The sequence below is a fragment of the Trichosurus vulpecula genome, chromosome 9, assembly GCF_011100635.1.
Source record: "Trichosurus vulpecula isolate mTriVul1 chromosome 9, mTriVul1.pri, whole genome shotgun sequence".
NCBI lineage: Eukaryota > Metazoa > Chordata > Mammalia > Diprotodontia > Phalangeridae > Trichosurus > Trichosurus vulpecula.
In genome coordinates, this window is record NC_050581.1 from 119,095,221 (window position 1) to 119,112,484 (window position 17,264).

General features: G+C 41.3%; 1 protein-coding gene across 1 annotated transcript in view; it reads right to left on the reverse strand.

The window, feature by feature from the left end:
* Positions 1–17,264, reverse strand: part of IP6K1 (inositol hexakisphosphate kinase 1) — a 73,135-nt gene that overhangs the window by 5,836 nt on the left and 50,035 nt on the right. Inside the window, exons 3-5 of the mRNA XM_036738116.1 lie at positions 6,541–6,887; positions 2,006–2,216; positions 1,304–1,488 (exon numbers count right to left, since the gene is read on the reverse strand). Coding sequence (XP_036594011.1) covers positions 1,304–1,488; positions 2,006–2,216; positions 6,541–6,763 — 619 coding nt within the window. The 5' untranslated portion in view covers positions 6,764–6,887. The remainder of the gene's footprint in view (positions 1–1,303; positions 1,489–2,005; positions 2,217–6,540; positions 6,888–17,264) is intronic.

The following is a 17,264-nucleotide window of genomic DNA, read 5'->3' on the forward strand; positions in this document are numbered from 1 at the left end:
CGGTGGGAAGCAGGTGGTAGGGGTAGAACCAAGGTCCCCTCAGAAACAGAACCTGGTTTCAAACCCACATCCTCGTTCCCAACCCTGCCACCACACATGGTAAATTGTGCTCTGAACATTCAGGCACAACCCTTCAAATCCTCTTTTCCTGGGATGTTCACAGCTTTAGTGGAGTCTTTGTGACACAACTATGACTGGTCTGACCAATGCCCACAGGTGCAATGATCTCCCTCCCACATTCCCAGAGTCACTGATAATCTGAGGTCATGGTGCACATCTTTCCTACCGTGTCATTCCCTCCCTGCATCCAAATTAAGTGAGACACCTGGAACATCTGCTGAAGAAGAGGCTCTTTTCTCCCTCCCTTCTCTTTGCCCAGGCCACACTTTCATCACCTATAGCACCTTGTTGGCAGGCAGTGCTATCAAGGGTAAAGACTTGCTTAAATACATGCGAGATTGGGCTTGCGCGCACACATGCATGCACGCACACAGACACACACACAGAAAGGTAGGCAGGCAGATCAAGCCTGTTCTAAGTCTAATTATCTCCTTTTATACATGAGGAACTAAGGTTTAAGGAGAAAAAAAGGACCTACCTCAATCACACAGAAAATGACCCTGGAGAGCTGGAATTCAAAGTCTGGCATTCTGATTCTGCGCCCTGGCCAACTATGCACAAGGCAGGACATTCCTGTTTAATCCTACACATTCTTTACAGTAGCATCTGGTACCCTACAACCAGCTTATTAGGATCTACCGGCAAGTATTCTAAAAAGACTTACATGCCTTCATCTATGTACTGCCCCAACCACCATGTGATGAGAAGCCATAACTGCTGGTTCATGATGCTATCTAAGCTTTCAGCTCTCTACCTTGCTGCACTGAAGGCAAAAGAGCCTATGAGAATCAACCATGGACTTGGGAGTGAGAGTAAAAGGGACGTGCCAGTCTTTTGCTGTACAGCCCTCGCACTGTTGGCTTCTTAAAGCACTTTGTATAGCACTGACCACGCAGGGTTCTTTAATTCTGTTTTCACAAAAGCACTGAAAATTAGGGTTTCAATTCTTCTACCCTGGCACTAAAGGGGCAAAAAGGCTGTCAGTGATTACTGGGCAGGGGAGAGAGAGTAATATGATGAGACACAAATACAAGAGAACAAACACTGCTGAAAAACACTGGTGGGGAGAAAGAAAAGAAGGGAACTGATGGCACGAGAGAACAGGTAAGGCATACAACCTCCACCTGTGGGACTGCCCAAGAGGAGCAACAGAAACCTCCCCCCTGCCCACTCTGGAGGATACTGTAGAGCTTCCTTTCCTTAGACTCAGAGCGCATCCGGCTCAGCTGCTGCTTGTGGCAGCGCAGGCTCCAGGGGTTGTAGCTGATTTTTTCTGAGCTCAGGCCACTGTTCCCATCAAGCATCTGGAAGGGGACATCTGAGTGGATGTGCAGCTCCACCTTGGGGCTCTTCAACTCCTGTGAGATGCTGAGGGAGGAAACAGCACCAGAGTCATGGGCAAGGCCCCTGGATCCTGCAGACGTGCCCTGGGCACAGAACCACGAGCCTCAGAGGCCATTCCGCCCACCCGAACCTGAATATCAGTCTTCACTCTGACAGCTACTCTTCTGCTGATGCATTTCTATGTGGTTACCCCAACTTACGTTAGAAGATCAGAGGTGAAGGGAACTCACCACCTCCCATCCTAACTTAGGGACAGCTCTGACTGTACTGGGAGCTGAGACTGGCCTTCTGGCCCTTACTCAGAGGACGTACAGGATTTTGTAAGGACTCCATTCCAAAGACTATTATTCCATAAGCTGGGCACCATCTTTTTGTGAAAAGTATTTTTTCTGACCCTCTTTTTACAAGAAGCTCAAAGAGTTTATCTTCATCCCACATGTGTCCAGCCCATCACTATGGTGTTAGAGACAATGTACCAGCTGCCAGCCATTTTCCTGGTGACCATGCTGGCCCAGGCTCCCCTGCTCTTGCATCCTGTTACCTATCAGAGCTCTCTGGGACCAGCCCTGCCCGTTCATCCTTGTGTTCACTGCCGCTGCCTGAGCGATGAAGGCTTCGGCGAGAATGCTTGCGTCGGGGCTGCTCACGCTCTGGTGGGTCGTCTTGCTCCAGAGCTTCACTTTCCACATAAGGATAGGCCACCAGGTTAATGTAGCCATCGCTGTCCCCTTCGAAACAGACAGACACAACACCTGCCAGGAGGAAAGGGAGAAGAGAGCTTGCAAGCATTTAATGTGGTACAGTGGAACAGAGACCTAGGCAACATCACCCTCCAGAAGATGGAGAACATGTTACTCTTCTCGAGAAGCTTGCACGAGAATGAAGAAAACTGTGGGTGTTTTTGAGCCTCCCCCAACCTCGTGCCTCCTGCAGAAATAGAAACACCATAAAGGACGACAGGAAGGAAGGCCTCAAGGAAGTCCATGAAAAACCCTCCAAACACAACAACTTCCTCAAGTTTCGCTTGACCACAACAAAAGCTCTTAACCCTTTCAGACTTTCTCCTTTCTCACCTTGTTTTTTAATGATGAATTCCTTACTCTTGCTCCACCATAAAGTACTCTGCTTCCTGGGCAAGTATGGCTACCTTTAAACCTTGGGTGTGAACACACCATTCCCATGACATTCTATTCCTATTCCATGCCTTCCCACCTTTTACCCTCACCTCATAAAATAAGGGGACTGGATTAGATCATTTCTAAGACCTCTTTCATCTCGGAAATTTATGTGGCCATTCAATTACTACAGAATTCATCTAAAAACTTTTAAAATGACTTATTAAAATGCATAAAGCCCCTATTATGAACATGTCAAACAAGAAGGTCTCTCTTCCTCCTTTTCTACCCTCTCTGCCAGTGTTAGCAAGGAATATCTTAGAGGCAGATGATATTTCCCAAATTAACAGCTTTGAGATTTCTAATTCAGCTCTTTCAACCTCACTCAAGGGGTTCTTCCGCCACAGGACCATAAGCATCTTCTACAGGCTGAAATACTTTACAGTTTTGGTACTTTCTTAACCCTTTTAGGTTTTTCTATTAATGCCCCTCCCACAGCTGCTAGCCTAATGCAGTCATTCTATTAACAAGCTATGCACACAGTGTCTCCTGGATCTTTATCAAAGGGGCTAAGACTATAAACGCCAGCTCAAAGAGAAGAATGAAAAGTAATGAATCCTGAATACTTAACTGACACTTGGAGGCTGGCTTAAAGCCTCTTCTGGGTCAGAAATTCTCTTTTACGCTATAAGAAGAAAAGGTTCCAACCTCCAGATTCAGGGTTGGAAAGGGACCTTACGGGTCATCTAATCCAGCTACTTCATTTTACACAGGGAGTCTTGGGGTCAAGATTAATTCTTCAAGTCTCCTTTGAGTCAAAAGTTGTTGTTGGTTTTATTGTAAGAATCAAAAACATAAAAAATCCCTAAACCCTATAACCAATTCTGGTACAAGAGAAGGACACAGTAGCGACATGGCTGATTTCAACCTATCTTTTTCTTAGATTTGTGGATAGATCAGCTCTATGTGCTTAGAAAACATTTTTCTGAACTCTCTTTTCCACAGGTGGGCAGGAAGAGCCATCTGGAATCTGGAGACTCTTAGAAATAGCCTGTAGCAATAACCTTCAAGCGTCCTCATCTGCCATGCTCTGTGGCAAATTTTCCCAGCTCCATCCATAACAATTATCTCCGTGATCCCCAACCAATCAAATGCTAGCAAAGGCCATGGAAAAATCTACAATTTCTACATCAGATTCAAGAAAGAACCAGAAATCTGGAGGGTGAAGGGTCTGTATGTTATGTGTGTGTGTATATACATTTGTCTGTCAAAAGAAGCAGGTGGAGAAAGATTCAATGCCCCATTACTGGCTCAAAAATTCCAAATTCAAACATTTTCCCTCTTTTGCCTTCACCCTAGGTAGGTAGGAAGAGAAAGGCACATTCACTAACATTTGGCTTAGGCCACAATTTTCTGGGCAAGACTGATATACAACAGGCAGGTTTTGTTACATCACCTCTCAAAAGTCTACCACCAATAACCCCAAAGTTTGTTTTATTTTAATGGGAGACATTTAAAAATCACTCTAATTCCTGTGCCAAAAATAACAGTAGTGCATCAGCTTTACTTCTGCTGTGCGAATGGGAAGAACTGAAAGTAAATACATGGAACAAGTCAGCTCCTAAAACTCTTTAATTAGGAAGAGACTGGCATTGGGAACAACAGTCTACCTCTGTGGTACTACAGCCGGGAAGTTGTTTGAGTGCTCTTGCCCAACTTCCCAGAGCTAAGAGCTTGCCTGAAACACTGCAGCTAATTTTGAAAGGCCTTAGAAGCCCCCAAACAGCCATGTGATACTCAAGAGAACTTTAGCAGCACAGGGTCATCGATTTGGAGATGGAAGGGACCCAGAGCGTCATCTAAACCTGCTCATTTTACAGGCAAGGAAGTTTAGGCCCAGGAGAGTCCAGTGGCGCAGTCAGTGGCAGAATCTCCGAGCCCAAGTTTTGTACTCTTTCCACTGTCTGGCGCTGCTCCCCATGCTTGGACCCCACCCCCAACTCCTGCAGTTGGAAGAGAGGCAAAAGGCAAGTACTACGACCAGTCTGACCTGAGAGCTTCGGACAGAGGGATGTAGAGGAGAGGGCATGGAGTCAGGATATAGCTGGGCTCCCATTTGACCTCCAACACTTACATCCTCAGGTGCCTCATGTGTAAAGTAGGTAACAGCATGTACCTGCCTTAGAGGCTGCTGGGAGGATCGCATGAGGTATGGCATATAAAGTACTCTGCAAACATCAGCACATCATCAGCCCTTCTTTTCAGCCACATCAGTGCATGCACCACATGGAGCTTATGGGGAAGCAGAACCACATGGAAAGCTCTGCCTCCACTTACCTAGCGGCTGACAATCAGAACAGCAGCACTGGGAGCTGCTCCCCGCCACAATCCGGCAAGTCACAGCCTCACTGCTTGCTCTAAACATCTCAACACAGCAGAGAGAGCCAACAGCACCACCAGCTGGGAGAAATCTGTCACATTCTGACTGATGCCAGGGAAGACTATCTCCTTTTCAGCACAGACTGACCAGAAAAGCCAGCTCCTTACATACAGAAGGCACATCTGAGTCACAGTCACCAAAGCTAGGAAGAGATGAGTTAGGGCTTCACAGTGATTCCTTAAGAAGAAACTTGACCATCTCAAATTCTGCCTCAACTCCCTCTTTCCTCATTGATGAGAAAGCTCATTCCACAAGGAGTTCTGGTGCCAGCAAGGAAAGATAAACACCAAATTTCTGACAACTTGGGACAGAAACCTAAAATCACCAGATCATGCAGTCCAACCCTCTCTTTTTATAGACATGAAAACTGAGTCTCAGAGAGCTTAAGCCACTTGCTCAAAGTCCTCAAGATATTAAGTGGCAATGGTGGCCCTCCAGCCCTCTGACACTTAGGTCCAGTCTTCTTGTCACTCTATCACATGGCCTTCCTCAAATGAATAAATTTGTGAACCTGTAATAGAAAGATTTAACAGTCAATCTGACTAAGCAGAAGAGTGAATAGCTCACCACTGGGGACAAGAAGATACTACTCTTTCCCTTTTCCTTAAGTATCAATCCTCATCCCTTTAAAAAACTTTCTGTGGACAAGACTTCACCTTTACTTCATTATACCTGCTCTGCTGCTCTTCACCAATTAAAAGAGTTCCTTCTACCAGATTTTTCCTAAAAGGGCAATCATTGACATAGCTGGGTTTTATGAATTTCCTTGCTACTGTCCTTCAAATGTCAGTTCTTCCAGGTCCCAGTCCTCCTCACAATCCCTTCTAATTCATCTATGGTTCTTTAGTATAGACGGGCCCAGGCTTGACAATATCTTTCCTCCCTCATCAGCTATACCCTACACTTGAATGAAAAAAAGCTCCAAAATACTCTTTAAAAAAACCAAAACAACCCAGGAGAGTTACCACCTCTTCTGCTTAAGTCCACAAATACAAGGCACTAGCGGACACCACTACACACCAGAAGCATGATCAACTCTGATGCCTCAACACAGTGTGCTGCACAGTACAGAGCACCGGATTAGAACTCTAGAACCTAGGTAGGGGTCAGAGGGCTCACCACCTGTGAGACTTTTAACAAATCGTAGAACCTCGCTGGGCTTCAGCGTTCTTAATCTGTAAAATAAGGGGGTGAGACTAGATGAATTCTAAACATTTCCTGTTTACAGGCCAACTGGAACTCATTTTGGGAGGAAAACAACCTGAGAACTTCTGAGTGCCTTGCTAAAATCAACACCACCAATGGACATTTGTTCGCATGAGAGGCTTCTTTAGAACACTTAGGAAAAAGTGATGGAGCTGTTCTGGAATGAAAACCACAACTGTTGATTCTGGGAACAGGAAAATACAATTACAACCCATTATTAGCTAATGAAAGTAAATAGAAATATCACCTTAAGAGAATTATGGCAATCTACCAAAGCAGAAAACTCTTGCCCACCAATGGACAGCTGGGGCTTACCTTTGTATTCAGGGGTGAATTCCTTCATTTCCGGAGGGAGAGACTCGTAGAAGCGCTGCTCCCGGGAAATGAGGGGCTTGCACACGGTGTGGTCATCGTAGCGCATCATGCTGCTGTGCCCGCCCACCTGGTGGATGAAGGGCTCCAGGAGGACTCCCCGGTCTCCAGCTCGACTCGCGTTCTTGCCGTACTTCCCCACTTCCATGGTTTGACAAACACACATTGCGTTTGGGGCCAGTCGCACGATGAGGGCAAAGGGAGCAGCGCATGGGCCGCAAGGGAAGAGTGTGATGAAAGACCCGGCTAGTTGAAAGCCAACGTTCTGATTCTGCTTGCCTTAATCCTTCCTGTTAAAAAAAAGGGGCGTGGGGTGGGGAGACAATAAAAAAAACTTTTAAAAACAAAGTTAGAACAAGGAAAAATACACACACACACACACACGTGAATAAATCTCCCTGAAACTTTAGTCTCTATAAAAAATAAATTTATCAAGCTCTCCTGCTCCTCATATCCCTTGTAAGTTCTCCTAGACATCCTCTAACCTAAAAGCCTAATTGTTAAGGCCCTTAAAAAAAAATGATACACGTCCTCTACATCTATTAATCTTGGATCTCATATTTAAGATGTAAGAAAGGAAAGCTTAACCACAGGACACCTTTATGTTTATCATGTATGACTCACTGCTGTGCCTATTCAAAGTCACCTCAATTGTAACTCAGAGGAAGAATGTTCAGTTGGACTAAAAAATAGGACTGTAGGCCTTTTTAAAAATCACTAGCTTTCCAACTCTCTTACCAAGGACCAGCAGCATCTTGGAATGGAAAAATGACTCACTATTTTCAGGAGAAACTCAGGTTTCAAATTTCCTCCTAGATTTGCCTCACCTAAAGTTATTGCTACTTTTCCCAATCATACAACAAACCAGCCTGATAGCTTTCCCTCACTGGCTACCTACCTGTGCAAGAAGAAAGGAAACAAAGGTTAGGGAGCTCCTTAGCAGATAAGAAGCCTTTTTATAATTTCCTAATATGACCTTTTAAGTAATTGTTATCTCAAGAAAATTCAAGCGGTTCACAAAGCTATGAATTAGGAAGGCAACAGGTATGCTCTCACTGAAACAGAGAGGACAGAATGGAAATGATGAACTACAGAGTGGCGATATAATTCTCAGGATACCCAAGATGCTTTGCAGAATGTGTCATGGTAAACAAACGCAAGATGCTATCACTACTGCTCTTCTAGGCTGCCTAAGGTCACTGTGAGTCTGGGCAAATTCTCCAAGTTTTCTCTGCTACAACTGCTCCATACACAAAATGCTAACAATACCTTGACTTCAGGGAGATGAGGAAAAACTAATGAGACAATACAACTGAAAGTGCCCTGACTTTTTTGAGGAAAGGAGTCACAAATGAAATCTTGCATGTAATCAATTCATAACATCTTTGGTATCTACAGTGCTTCCCCAGTTAGAGTAACCTGGTTATAAAGCCATGAAATACGCCCCACTAGCCATACCCCTAAAGAAGTGAGTGGCAGTCCAACAAAGCAGGTTTTATATTGCCTCTAGACACACACCCTCTTTCTCTATTAAATGAACCAAACTCCAGAGGCCAGAGAGGATATATGAGGATCCAAAAAGAATTACTGAACAAAGGAGATGCTCTCCTTAAGTAATAAATAGTCTTTCCCTCCCAAACAATTTTCCCCAAGGTTACCTTCTAAAAGAAACAACCTCATAATACAATGGAAAAAACCTGGGAATCATAATACCTGGATTTGAGAGTTCCAGTTATTAGGGTAAATTAACTGAATTTCTATAGCTTTTAATTTCCTTATCTGCTACATGAAATAATTTTACCATCTGCAAAGAGTTGTTTTAAGTAAAGTGCTTTGAAAACTTTAAAGTGCTATGGAAATTACTTTGTCGTCAATAGTAATAAAGGCTGGATTTTAGGCTTTCATTTAATAAAAAGCACACATGAGTTATTACAAGTTCTCGAGCATTGGGAAAAAAGGAAGAAAGACTTAAAAGGATAGGTCTCACGAATGGAATATAGCTATGGAAAAGTACGGCTTGCTTAAAAGAAATAGATCTGATAAAAAGGACAGCACCAGAGTAAGAGGTATAAAAGGAAGGAGAAAAGAGGTGATATGGTGATCTGTCCTACGGACTAACTGGCTAAGTGAAAGATATAAAGACTGTGTATGTGAATGTATGTGATGCTTTTATACTCCAGGTTGTAAATTCATAGAGGGAAGACAGAGTAGTGAGTCTGATGTACTCAAATGATCTGTTGGAAGTTCCCTTCAGTGATGCAGATCACAACTTGTCCAGGCCTACCCCTCCCTCCTGTGAGACTCTTGCCCAGGTCCTGCCACCACATTCCACACAGATCTGCCCAACGCCTAGACGGCTTCCTTCATTTCTCCTGACATCACAAAGGCATTACTGTAGTTCTGGCAGTTGACTAGTCATCCTTCCCCCTCACCACCTGACCAGTCTATCGTCTCTCCTTATCATACCATTCCTTGATGACATCTTTTACTCCTGTTCTTCTTTCAAGTTCCTCATGTTGCAACCTGAACACACTCTTCTTGTGTTAACCTTTAACATTTTTTGGAGGCTGTTGTATTTCACATTTTGCTGCTCTACAAAAAGTAAGACCCCATGGTAAGCTTGGGATCATGAAAGGAGCTTTTCAGTTTCCCAGAGACAATCCAATCTGCTCTCCTTTTCCTGTATAACTCCAGGTCTAACCTGTCAATCTGTACTGTCTGTTGAGATATACAAAATAACAGTAAAAGCTCTACAGGTGCCCACCGAAACACATGTTGTAATGTCAGCAATGGCTATCCATAGAGTAAACTTGGTCTCTCCTTTATGAATGGAAAGGCCAAACTCTTTTGAGTGATTACAAGTCTCTTCCAAGAGACTCTGCAGTGTTCTGGGGCCTGATGAAACTGGCACAATGTCATACTGTGGAGGATGGATTGGAGGAGGAGGAGGATGACCATTTCCTGGCTTTTCCTTTTCAACTTGGACAATATACTAGATCTCTCCCATCATAACTGCAAGCGTTTTTGACAGTAATACATCTTGTTTTACATTTTCTTATTAGAGCTAATTTTTTTTTAATCAGAGGGTCATTGATAGGATTATTTCTGTTGCTTCATATTTTAAAAAGAACCTCTCTGGTAGCATTTTGCTCTAAAAAAAATCAAATATGTTTTCGTGGTCCATTGCTGAATACTGCTTGTTTCAGAGCCTACGTGCTCCTACAAACCCCTTTTTGAGGATGCCCTCAGCTCATGCATAGATAGATGCCTCTTGTAGAAATTCTGCACTAAGGAGAGTGTAGGCACACTGACTGATGGTCACTGATGCTCAGTTGCTGTAACCAGAATGGCCTTTGTTTTCTCTGAATGACTCAGCTTACCTCATTGAGCCTCTGGATGCTGTGGCTTGCTCTTCCGGGGCAGGAAGCCTAGAGAGCATGTCAGGAAGCAGAAAACTTCCTGTGTGATGAGTCATGGGGCTGGCTGAGGGGAGGTGTTAACGTCTACCCTAGGGGGAGAGGCCAAGTCAAGAACCAATCGGCCCTGGTCATTCAGGCGGCGCTTGATGATGTCAAAAACTCTATAAGAGGGGAGAGGACAGCTTGAAGCTCTCTCTTTCCTCTTCCGGTTGGTGTGGGAAGCAGCGGCAAGCAAGCGTGACTCTGGGCCAGCCCTTGCTCTCGGGCCGAGCCCAGATGTTGGTAACTATGAATTGTGTTGGGTCTGTCTGTTGATATTTGTAATTTGTTTGTCTTTTGGTTTTGAGGTTCGGGGTGCTGGTTTGTTTTTCCCCCGAACTAAATGAATGTTTTGAACCTCAGGGTGCTGGTTTTTCCCCTGAAGTAAGTCAATGAATCTGTATTTGGTCTGTGTCTTGATGCTTCTCTGTATGCTCCCCTGAACTAACTGAATGCTGGCGTTTTCCACTGAACTAAATGATTGTTGTCTGTATGCTAACTGAATGCTGAATTAAAGTAAGCTGGTCAACCCCTTCACCGTGCTTTCCTTGTTTAAGCAGATAAAAAGAACCTGTGCTTTCCCGGCAGCTTCCTGGGTCCCGGCAGCGGGGGAGGGATCTTACGCCCCCACTGAAGCTGCTAGCTGGGTTGTTAAAACAGTTGCCTCGTGTGTTGGTCCCATAATGCCCTCATAATTGTTATCAGCTCCAGCACAGATCTTTTCCATAAACACCTGGTCCAACATCTGGCTCCCCTCTTTTCTTTGCTCTCTTTAGTACCATTTGTATGTTTCTAATAGCACATTAATATTTCGGTCAAAAACTCATAGATGAGGAAACACTAATGCTGCAGATCAGGGATCTATCTCTATTCACATATATACCTCTTTATCAGACAGTACTGCTCATAACTGTCCATCATCCTTTGTAAGAGTCTAAAAAAGGTTTAAATTCTAACCTAATGTTGCCTTTGGCAGCCATTTTTTTTTCTATTTGGTGAGTAAGCCAGCTGTTTGTAAAACAGTCCCTGCACATACTAGGAGCAATAAATATCTGTTTATTGACTGGCATATTTTCTTTGTTGTGGCAACTAAATTGCACGGGATAGACTTCTTTAAAAATTACCATAATCAATCTTAATGTCATTTCTGTAAGCCATTTTCCATTTAGCTGTCAATTCCTTAAACAGTTCAGGACTGAATTGTTTCAACTGTATACCATCTTTTCCCCATTCTTATGTCTTCTCATCCTTTATTAATTCTAATCCTAGCTTTGACAAATTGTCGTTTGACTACACATACAGCTGATTCTTGGGTAACTCCTACAACAATAATATATCTTTTCCTATCTATTAAAATACAATCTATTTTGTTTTCTGCAATGTTAGTTGCCAGTTATTTGTCCAGTGCCTACCAATCACTGAAGTGTTCATAATATACAGTCCCAAAGTTTCAAGGTCAAATACAAGTCTGTGGCCTCTTATTTTTTCTTCCTGAAGTATGCTTTTCTACTTATTTCACCCCATTGTCACCTTTTCCTATCTTTCCAGTCAAAACAAAAAACAACCAAGTATCAGCATATTTACTGACTTAACTTGGAAGGTCTAATTAAGTACTTCATAAAATTTCTTTAGCTCTATCTTCAACAACCAATGTTAGTATATAAGAAGCAATTATTTTCATGGTAGCCTCTTTGCAAAAATTTTTCATTAATACTGCAACACTCAATGACCAAATATACCAAGAAATGTTTTTTGAGGTCTTTGTAATGTATATAAGCATGATAAAATCCATTCCATCAACACTTTTCTTTGCCTCTTCTAAGACATACTTTCTACTCTCTTGATTTCTTATTTACAGCAAAACATCAAGATTGATAAATGACTCAGTTCTTCCAACTTTATGCCCACTTACTGGAGCAGCCAGGTGGTACCATGGATAGGATGCCAGGCCTGGAGTCTGGAAGACTCATCTTTGTGAGTTCATATCTGGGCTCAGATATTTAGTAGCTGTGTGACACTGGGCAAGTCACTTAACCCTGTTTTGCCTCAGTTTCCTCATCTGTAAAATGAACTGCAGAAAGAAGTGGCAAACCACTCCGGTTTCTCCACCAAGAAAACCCCAAATGGTGTCACAAAGAGTTGGAAAGGACTGAAAACAACTGAATAACAACAACGGTCATTAGAAAAGAACTTCATATTTAGAATATCAATAGTCAAATTAAATTTAAAGATAGCTGAAAAATGTGTGATTCTAGTTCCCATCGGTACCCTCTGCCAATCACTTTAAAAGCAAAAAAGGACCACAAAGGACTGAAAGCTACTTTGGTCCAAAGATTTCTCACTAAGTGGCCAGTTTTAACGGTGATATGCCTTCTACTTAGGCACACTGGTCCTTGGAAAACAGATGTTTTCGCCAGGGCTATCCTTGCAGCCTTCATAGCTCATGTTCATCTGTCTCGGCCTTGAGACCTACATATCCAAATGAGGCACCGGAGAACTCTAATGCGCTAAATTCAATTTAACAATTACTAAGCACCTTCCACGTCAAGGCACGGGGTGTTCTTCACCTTTTCTGTTAACAATTTAGTTTACTTTAAAAAAAAATACATTTTATGGATTATCTTCTGACTGATCAAAATCATTTTAACTCCCTACACCATACAAACCTTGCTTTGTGGAAAATTAAAGCAACAAAGCAAAAACATCCCATTTGGTCAATAGAGCACTGGACCTGAAGTCAGGAGGACTCGAGTTCAAATCCAGCCTCAGACTAGCTGTGTGGCCAAGTCATTTAACCTCTTTCTGTCTCAGTTTTCTCAATTGTAAAATAGGGAAAATAACCTTTTGAGCACAGACCAAGCTCACAAAGCTGTTGTGAGGATCAAGCACTTCACACAGTATCTGGAACATAGGTGATCTATCGATGTTAGCTATTTATTATTATTAATTACTAGTACTGGTATTCCCTTGATTAAGCCATGAGGAAGGAGCTTTGTTTCATTAGTTGTTCTCTAGGACCGTCACTGCTTTATCTTTCTAATTTCACTGATATTTTGTTTTTATATCACCTTCATTTCTGAATACAGCCGTCCCCCTCATAGTGAGCCATCCCCTATAAAGAAAAAGAAAGGGGAAAAAAAGCAGTTCAACCAAACTAACACACACACACCAACTAAGTCAGACTGCAAATGCAACGTTCCACACCAGGGTCTCCTCTGCTGCAAGGAAGGCACGGAAAAATGTTTTCTCACCCAAGAAGGTGTTGTTACTTCATCGGCTTTTTAGAACTTTAGTTTTCGACTCAGAATTCCAATTCCTTAGAGTGATCTTTCATTTACAATGTTTTAGCCACTCTGCGTATTTTTCTTCTGGTCTCATTTCATTCTGAATCAGTTCATACCAATCATCCCATGTTTCTGTGATTCCTTCTTTCTACATAAAACAGCATTCCGTTCTATTCACATACCATTGGGGTTTTTTCCTTCTTCAGCCATTCCCTATCAATGAGCACCCATTTTGTTTCCAGTTCTTTGCTACCACAAACAATGCTGCCATGGCTATTTCAGTATATACTGATTGGACTTTTGCTTCTGACTTTCACTTCCTTGAGATTACTGAGGCAAAAGGTACAGACCGTTTAGTCACTTTTCTTGACCAATTCTAAACTGAAATCAGTGAAGAACAAAAAAGGGGAACTGATACTTCTGTAACTTTGACCTTAATTTTAACCAACAAAAGTGGCTACAGTAGGAGCAATGGGAACCCTGGGGAAAAATCCATCGTATTAAATAGAACTGAAGAGTTCATGAGAGTGTTTAGAAAATAGAAGACTTAGTTATGATCTGAAAAAAGGAAGAGACTTGTTCTACATGGTCCTAGCAGGTAAAACAAGGACTAGCAGATGGAAATTACAGGGAGGTAGCCCAATAAAAAAAAGTCAAGTAAAATCAGTTTTTTCAAAAAATGACTTTTTAGATAGTGAATTCCTCATCACTAGAGGCTATATAATTGTCAAGAGTTATAATGGCTTTCAGCAAGGTGTATGAGGTTTAATTAAATGACCTCTTAGATCATACTCAATACTAAGAAGGCATAGCCAGGTTTTAGTTTTTCTAAGTTAGCATTTATATAGCTCTTTAAGATTTAAAAAGCACTTTACATGTATTATCTCATTTGATCCTTACAACAAACCTAGCTGTAAGGTAGGTGCTATTATGATTTTCAGTTCACCAGTGAGGAAACTAAGACTGAGAAAGGCTAGGTGACTTGCCCCAGGGTCCCACAGCTAGTACCTGGCTCTTCCTGGCTCCAAACACAACACTCACTTGATCATACCGCCTAGCATTCAATCTTGTTATACAGCTCTGGGTGATTCACTGTTCTCTGGTAAACAGGAGCTAGAATCTCACAGATTAATTGATGAAAACTTACAACCCAAGACTAGTCCTTTTGTAATATGGTAGGTTCAAATTACCCTGTTAGGGTAAAAAGATCAAGGGAGAAAAGGGTAAATTCATTTGAAGTCACTCAATAAAAATTTAATTATGCAATTTAACACAGTATTTTTTTACTCAATCAACTTAACTGTATTCCTCCTAAAAGGAGAATTCAAAACCTTTTACGACTGGCCACAAGGAGTCATGAGTGTTCTAGGTTCCTGTTGTCTATTTTTTTTTTTTAATGGAGGAAGGGAGGAAAGGAGAAAAGAGTGCCAGTGAATAACAGGTACACACAAAACAAATGAGCGAAGCAAAAAGGTAGTACATTTAAGGGAAGTGAATCATGTACAAAATGACTTCCTCTGTATATCATACGGAGAGGAGATCCATTTTCACTCAACTCAAGACTCTTTAAATGAGTTGGACACAGAGGCCTGAGGGCCATTCTATATTTTAATGTTTCATAAACAGAAGAAACTCCAGCAGAGAAATTACTTGAGCATTGGCACGTATTCAGAGCAGCTGAGACTTCTTTCTTTTTACTTTGTTACTGAACATACACAGAAGGCCTGACAGGGGCAGCTCAAGCAGCATGGAAAAAGCCATCAAAAACAACGATACAAAAATAAGATTTCCTCACCACTACAAAGGCTCATCCCAACACTCCCACCAAATGACAGACTACTGATCAGCTAAGCAGTATATCCATAGGTAAGAATCAACTTCCCAAATTGGCCAAAAGAATATAGTTCAGTAGGAACACAAAGAATCTGTATCCAAGAGTCTTTTGTAGTCTATCTAAGACCCCCAGTAAATCAGTATAAGAGCAGGGATTAGAACACCCTAAAATAAGTCATCTGATTCACAAGTGAAAGAACCTTTCAGCACTGACAGTTTTTCCCTTTGAAATGTTATATCCCATGGCTAAAAATAAACCCATTACCAGGAGTAGCTATTAAAAGATGAATTTTTGCATTTTTTAAATAAAATTTTATTCATATCTGTTTTTATATCACCTACATTTCTCACTCACTCTGTCTAGCCCTTTCCAGAGAATAAAGAAAAAAGGAAAAAAGTTCAGCGAAACTAAGCAATATACAGGGTGTCCCTAAAGTCTGGACACAGGAAAAATGCATATTTTCAAGAAATGTAATGTTTTCAACATTTTATCTAATTGGAATATTTTTTTTATTTTTTTTTATTTTTTTTTTAATATTTTTTCTGGGGTATGCTAAAGGAGAAGGTATACTCAATGAAAATCACCAATGCAACAAATTTGACTGAATGGATAAAGAGTGAATGTGCTAAAACTGACAGCAATGTGGAGTTATTGCATCAAGTTCACATGAATCTTGCAAAGCTCATCAACCTTTGCATCACAAATGATGGAAATCATATTGAAGATGTTATTTGTTAATATTCCAATTAAATAAAATGTTGCTGAAAACTTCATTCATTTTTTGAAAACATGCATTTTTGCCTATGTGTCCAGACTTTAGGAACACCCTGTGTATGTATATATATGAATATAACTTATGTCATATTATACACAAATGTATAATAAATTCACCATGTAACTTTCCAAGCTATCCTGCTTGTCTGTGATTCCCTTCTGGCTTTCCTTCTGTTCTCTTCTGTGTATTTCAGAAACATGTTTCAATGACCCTCTTTTTTTCCCCTTTCTTTTTCTGGGGACACTTTCTCTAGCTTTCCTTCTCCTTTCCAAACTGAGAGAGAAGAAGAAAAACAGTTGTAAGAAATATGCATAGTCATTCAAGCAAAACAAATTCCCACATTTGCTTTCTCCAAAAATGTAGGTCTGATTCTGCAACTTGAGTCCATGAACTTCTCTGAGTTAAGTAACAAGCTTCAGCAGTCTTCTGAATTGCGGCTGGTCAATGCATCAAATAGAGATCCTAAGCCTTGCAAAGTTGTTTTCTTTGGGCATCTCTTTAACTTTCAGTTCTTTGCTATAACAAAGAGCACTACTATAAATATTTTTGTACATATGGATCCTCTTACTTTCTATGATCTTTTGGGGGTGTTAGGCTAGTAATGGTATTTCTGGGTCAATGGATATTACACAGCTAAGTGATATTTTAGGCACAGTTCCAAAGTGCTTTCTTGAACAGCTAGATCAATTCATAAGCTCCATCAACAGTGCATTAGTGTACCCGTTTCCTCACAGCCATTCCAACAATGGTCACTTATCTTTTTTTTGGTCACCATTCTCAACATGACTGGTGTAAAGCAGAACCTGAGAGTAGGTTAGTGATCTCTGGAGAATTTTTTCATATCCTTGTTAAGTTGGGTTTCTTTCTTTGAAAAGTGCCTTTGATCACTTATCTATTGAGAAATCATCCTTGTTTTTATAAATTTGTATCACCTCTTTCTATTTTGAATGAGACCTTTATTGGAAAGACTTACTTCATTGTTTATTTACAAAAAAACTTTTTAATTTTATGTAATCAAAAGTGTCCATTTTAATTTTTGTGATCCTCTCTATTCAACGATTGGCCATGAACACTTTCCCTATCCACAATCGTACAAGATATTTTCTTCCTTGTTGTTTATAATGTGATCCTTTTTATCTAACCCATGTATCCATTTGAAGCTTATCTTGGTATAGAGTGTGAGATGCTGGCTGTACCTAACTTCTGACCAACTGCTTCCAGTTTTTCCAGTTGTTTTTGTGCAACAGTGAGTCCTTTCGATTGCTTTGTTGTTGTTTTTTTTCCATTTACATTGCTATAGTCATCATGTATGTTAT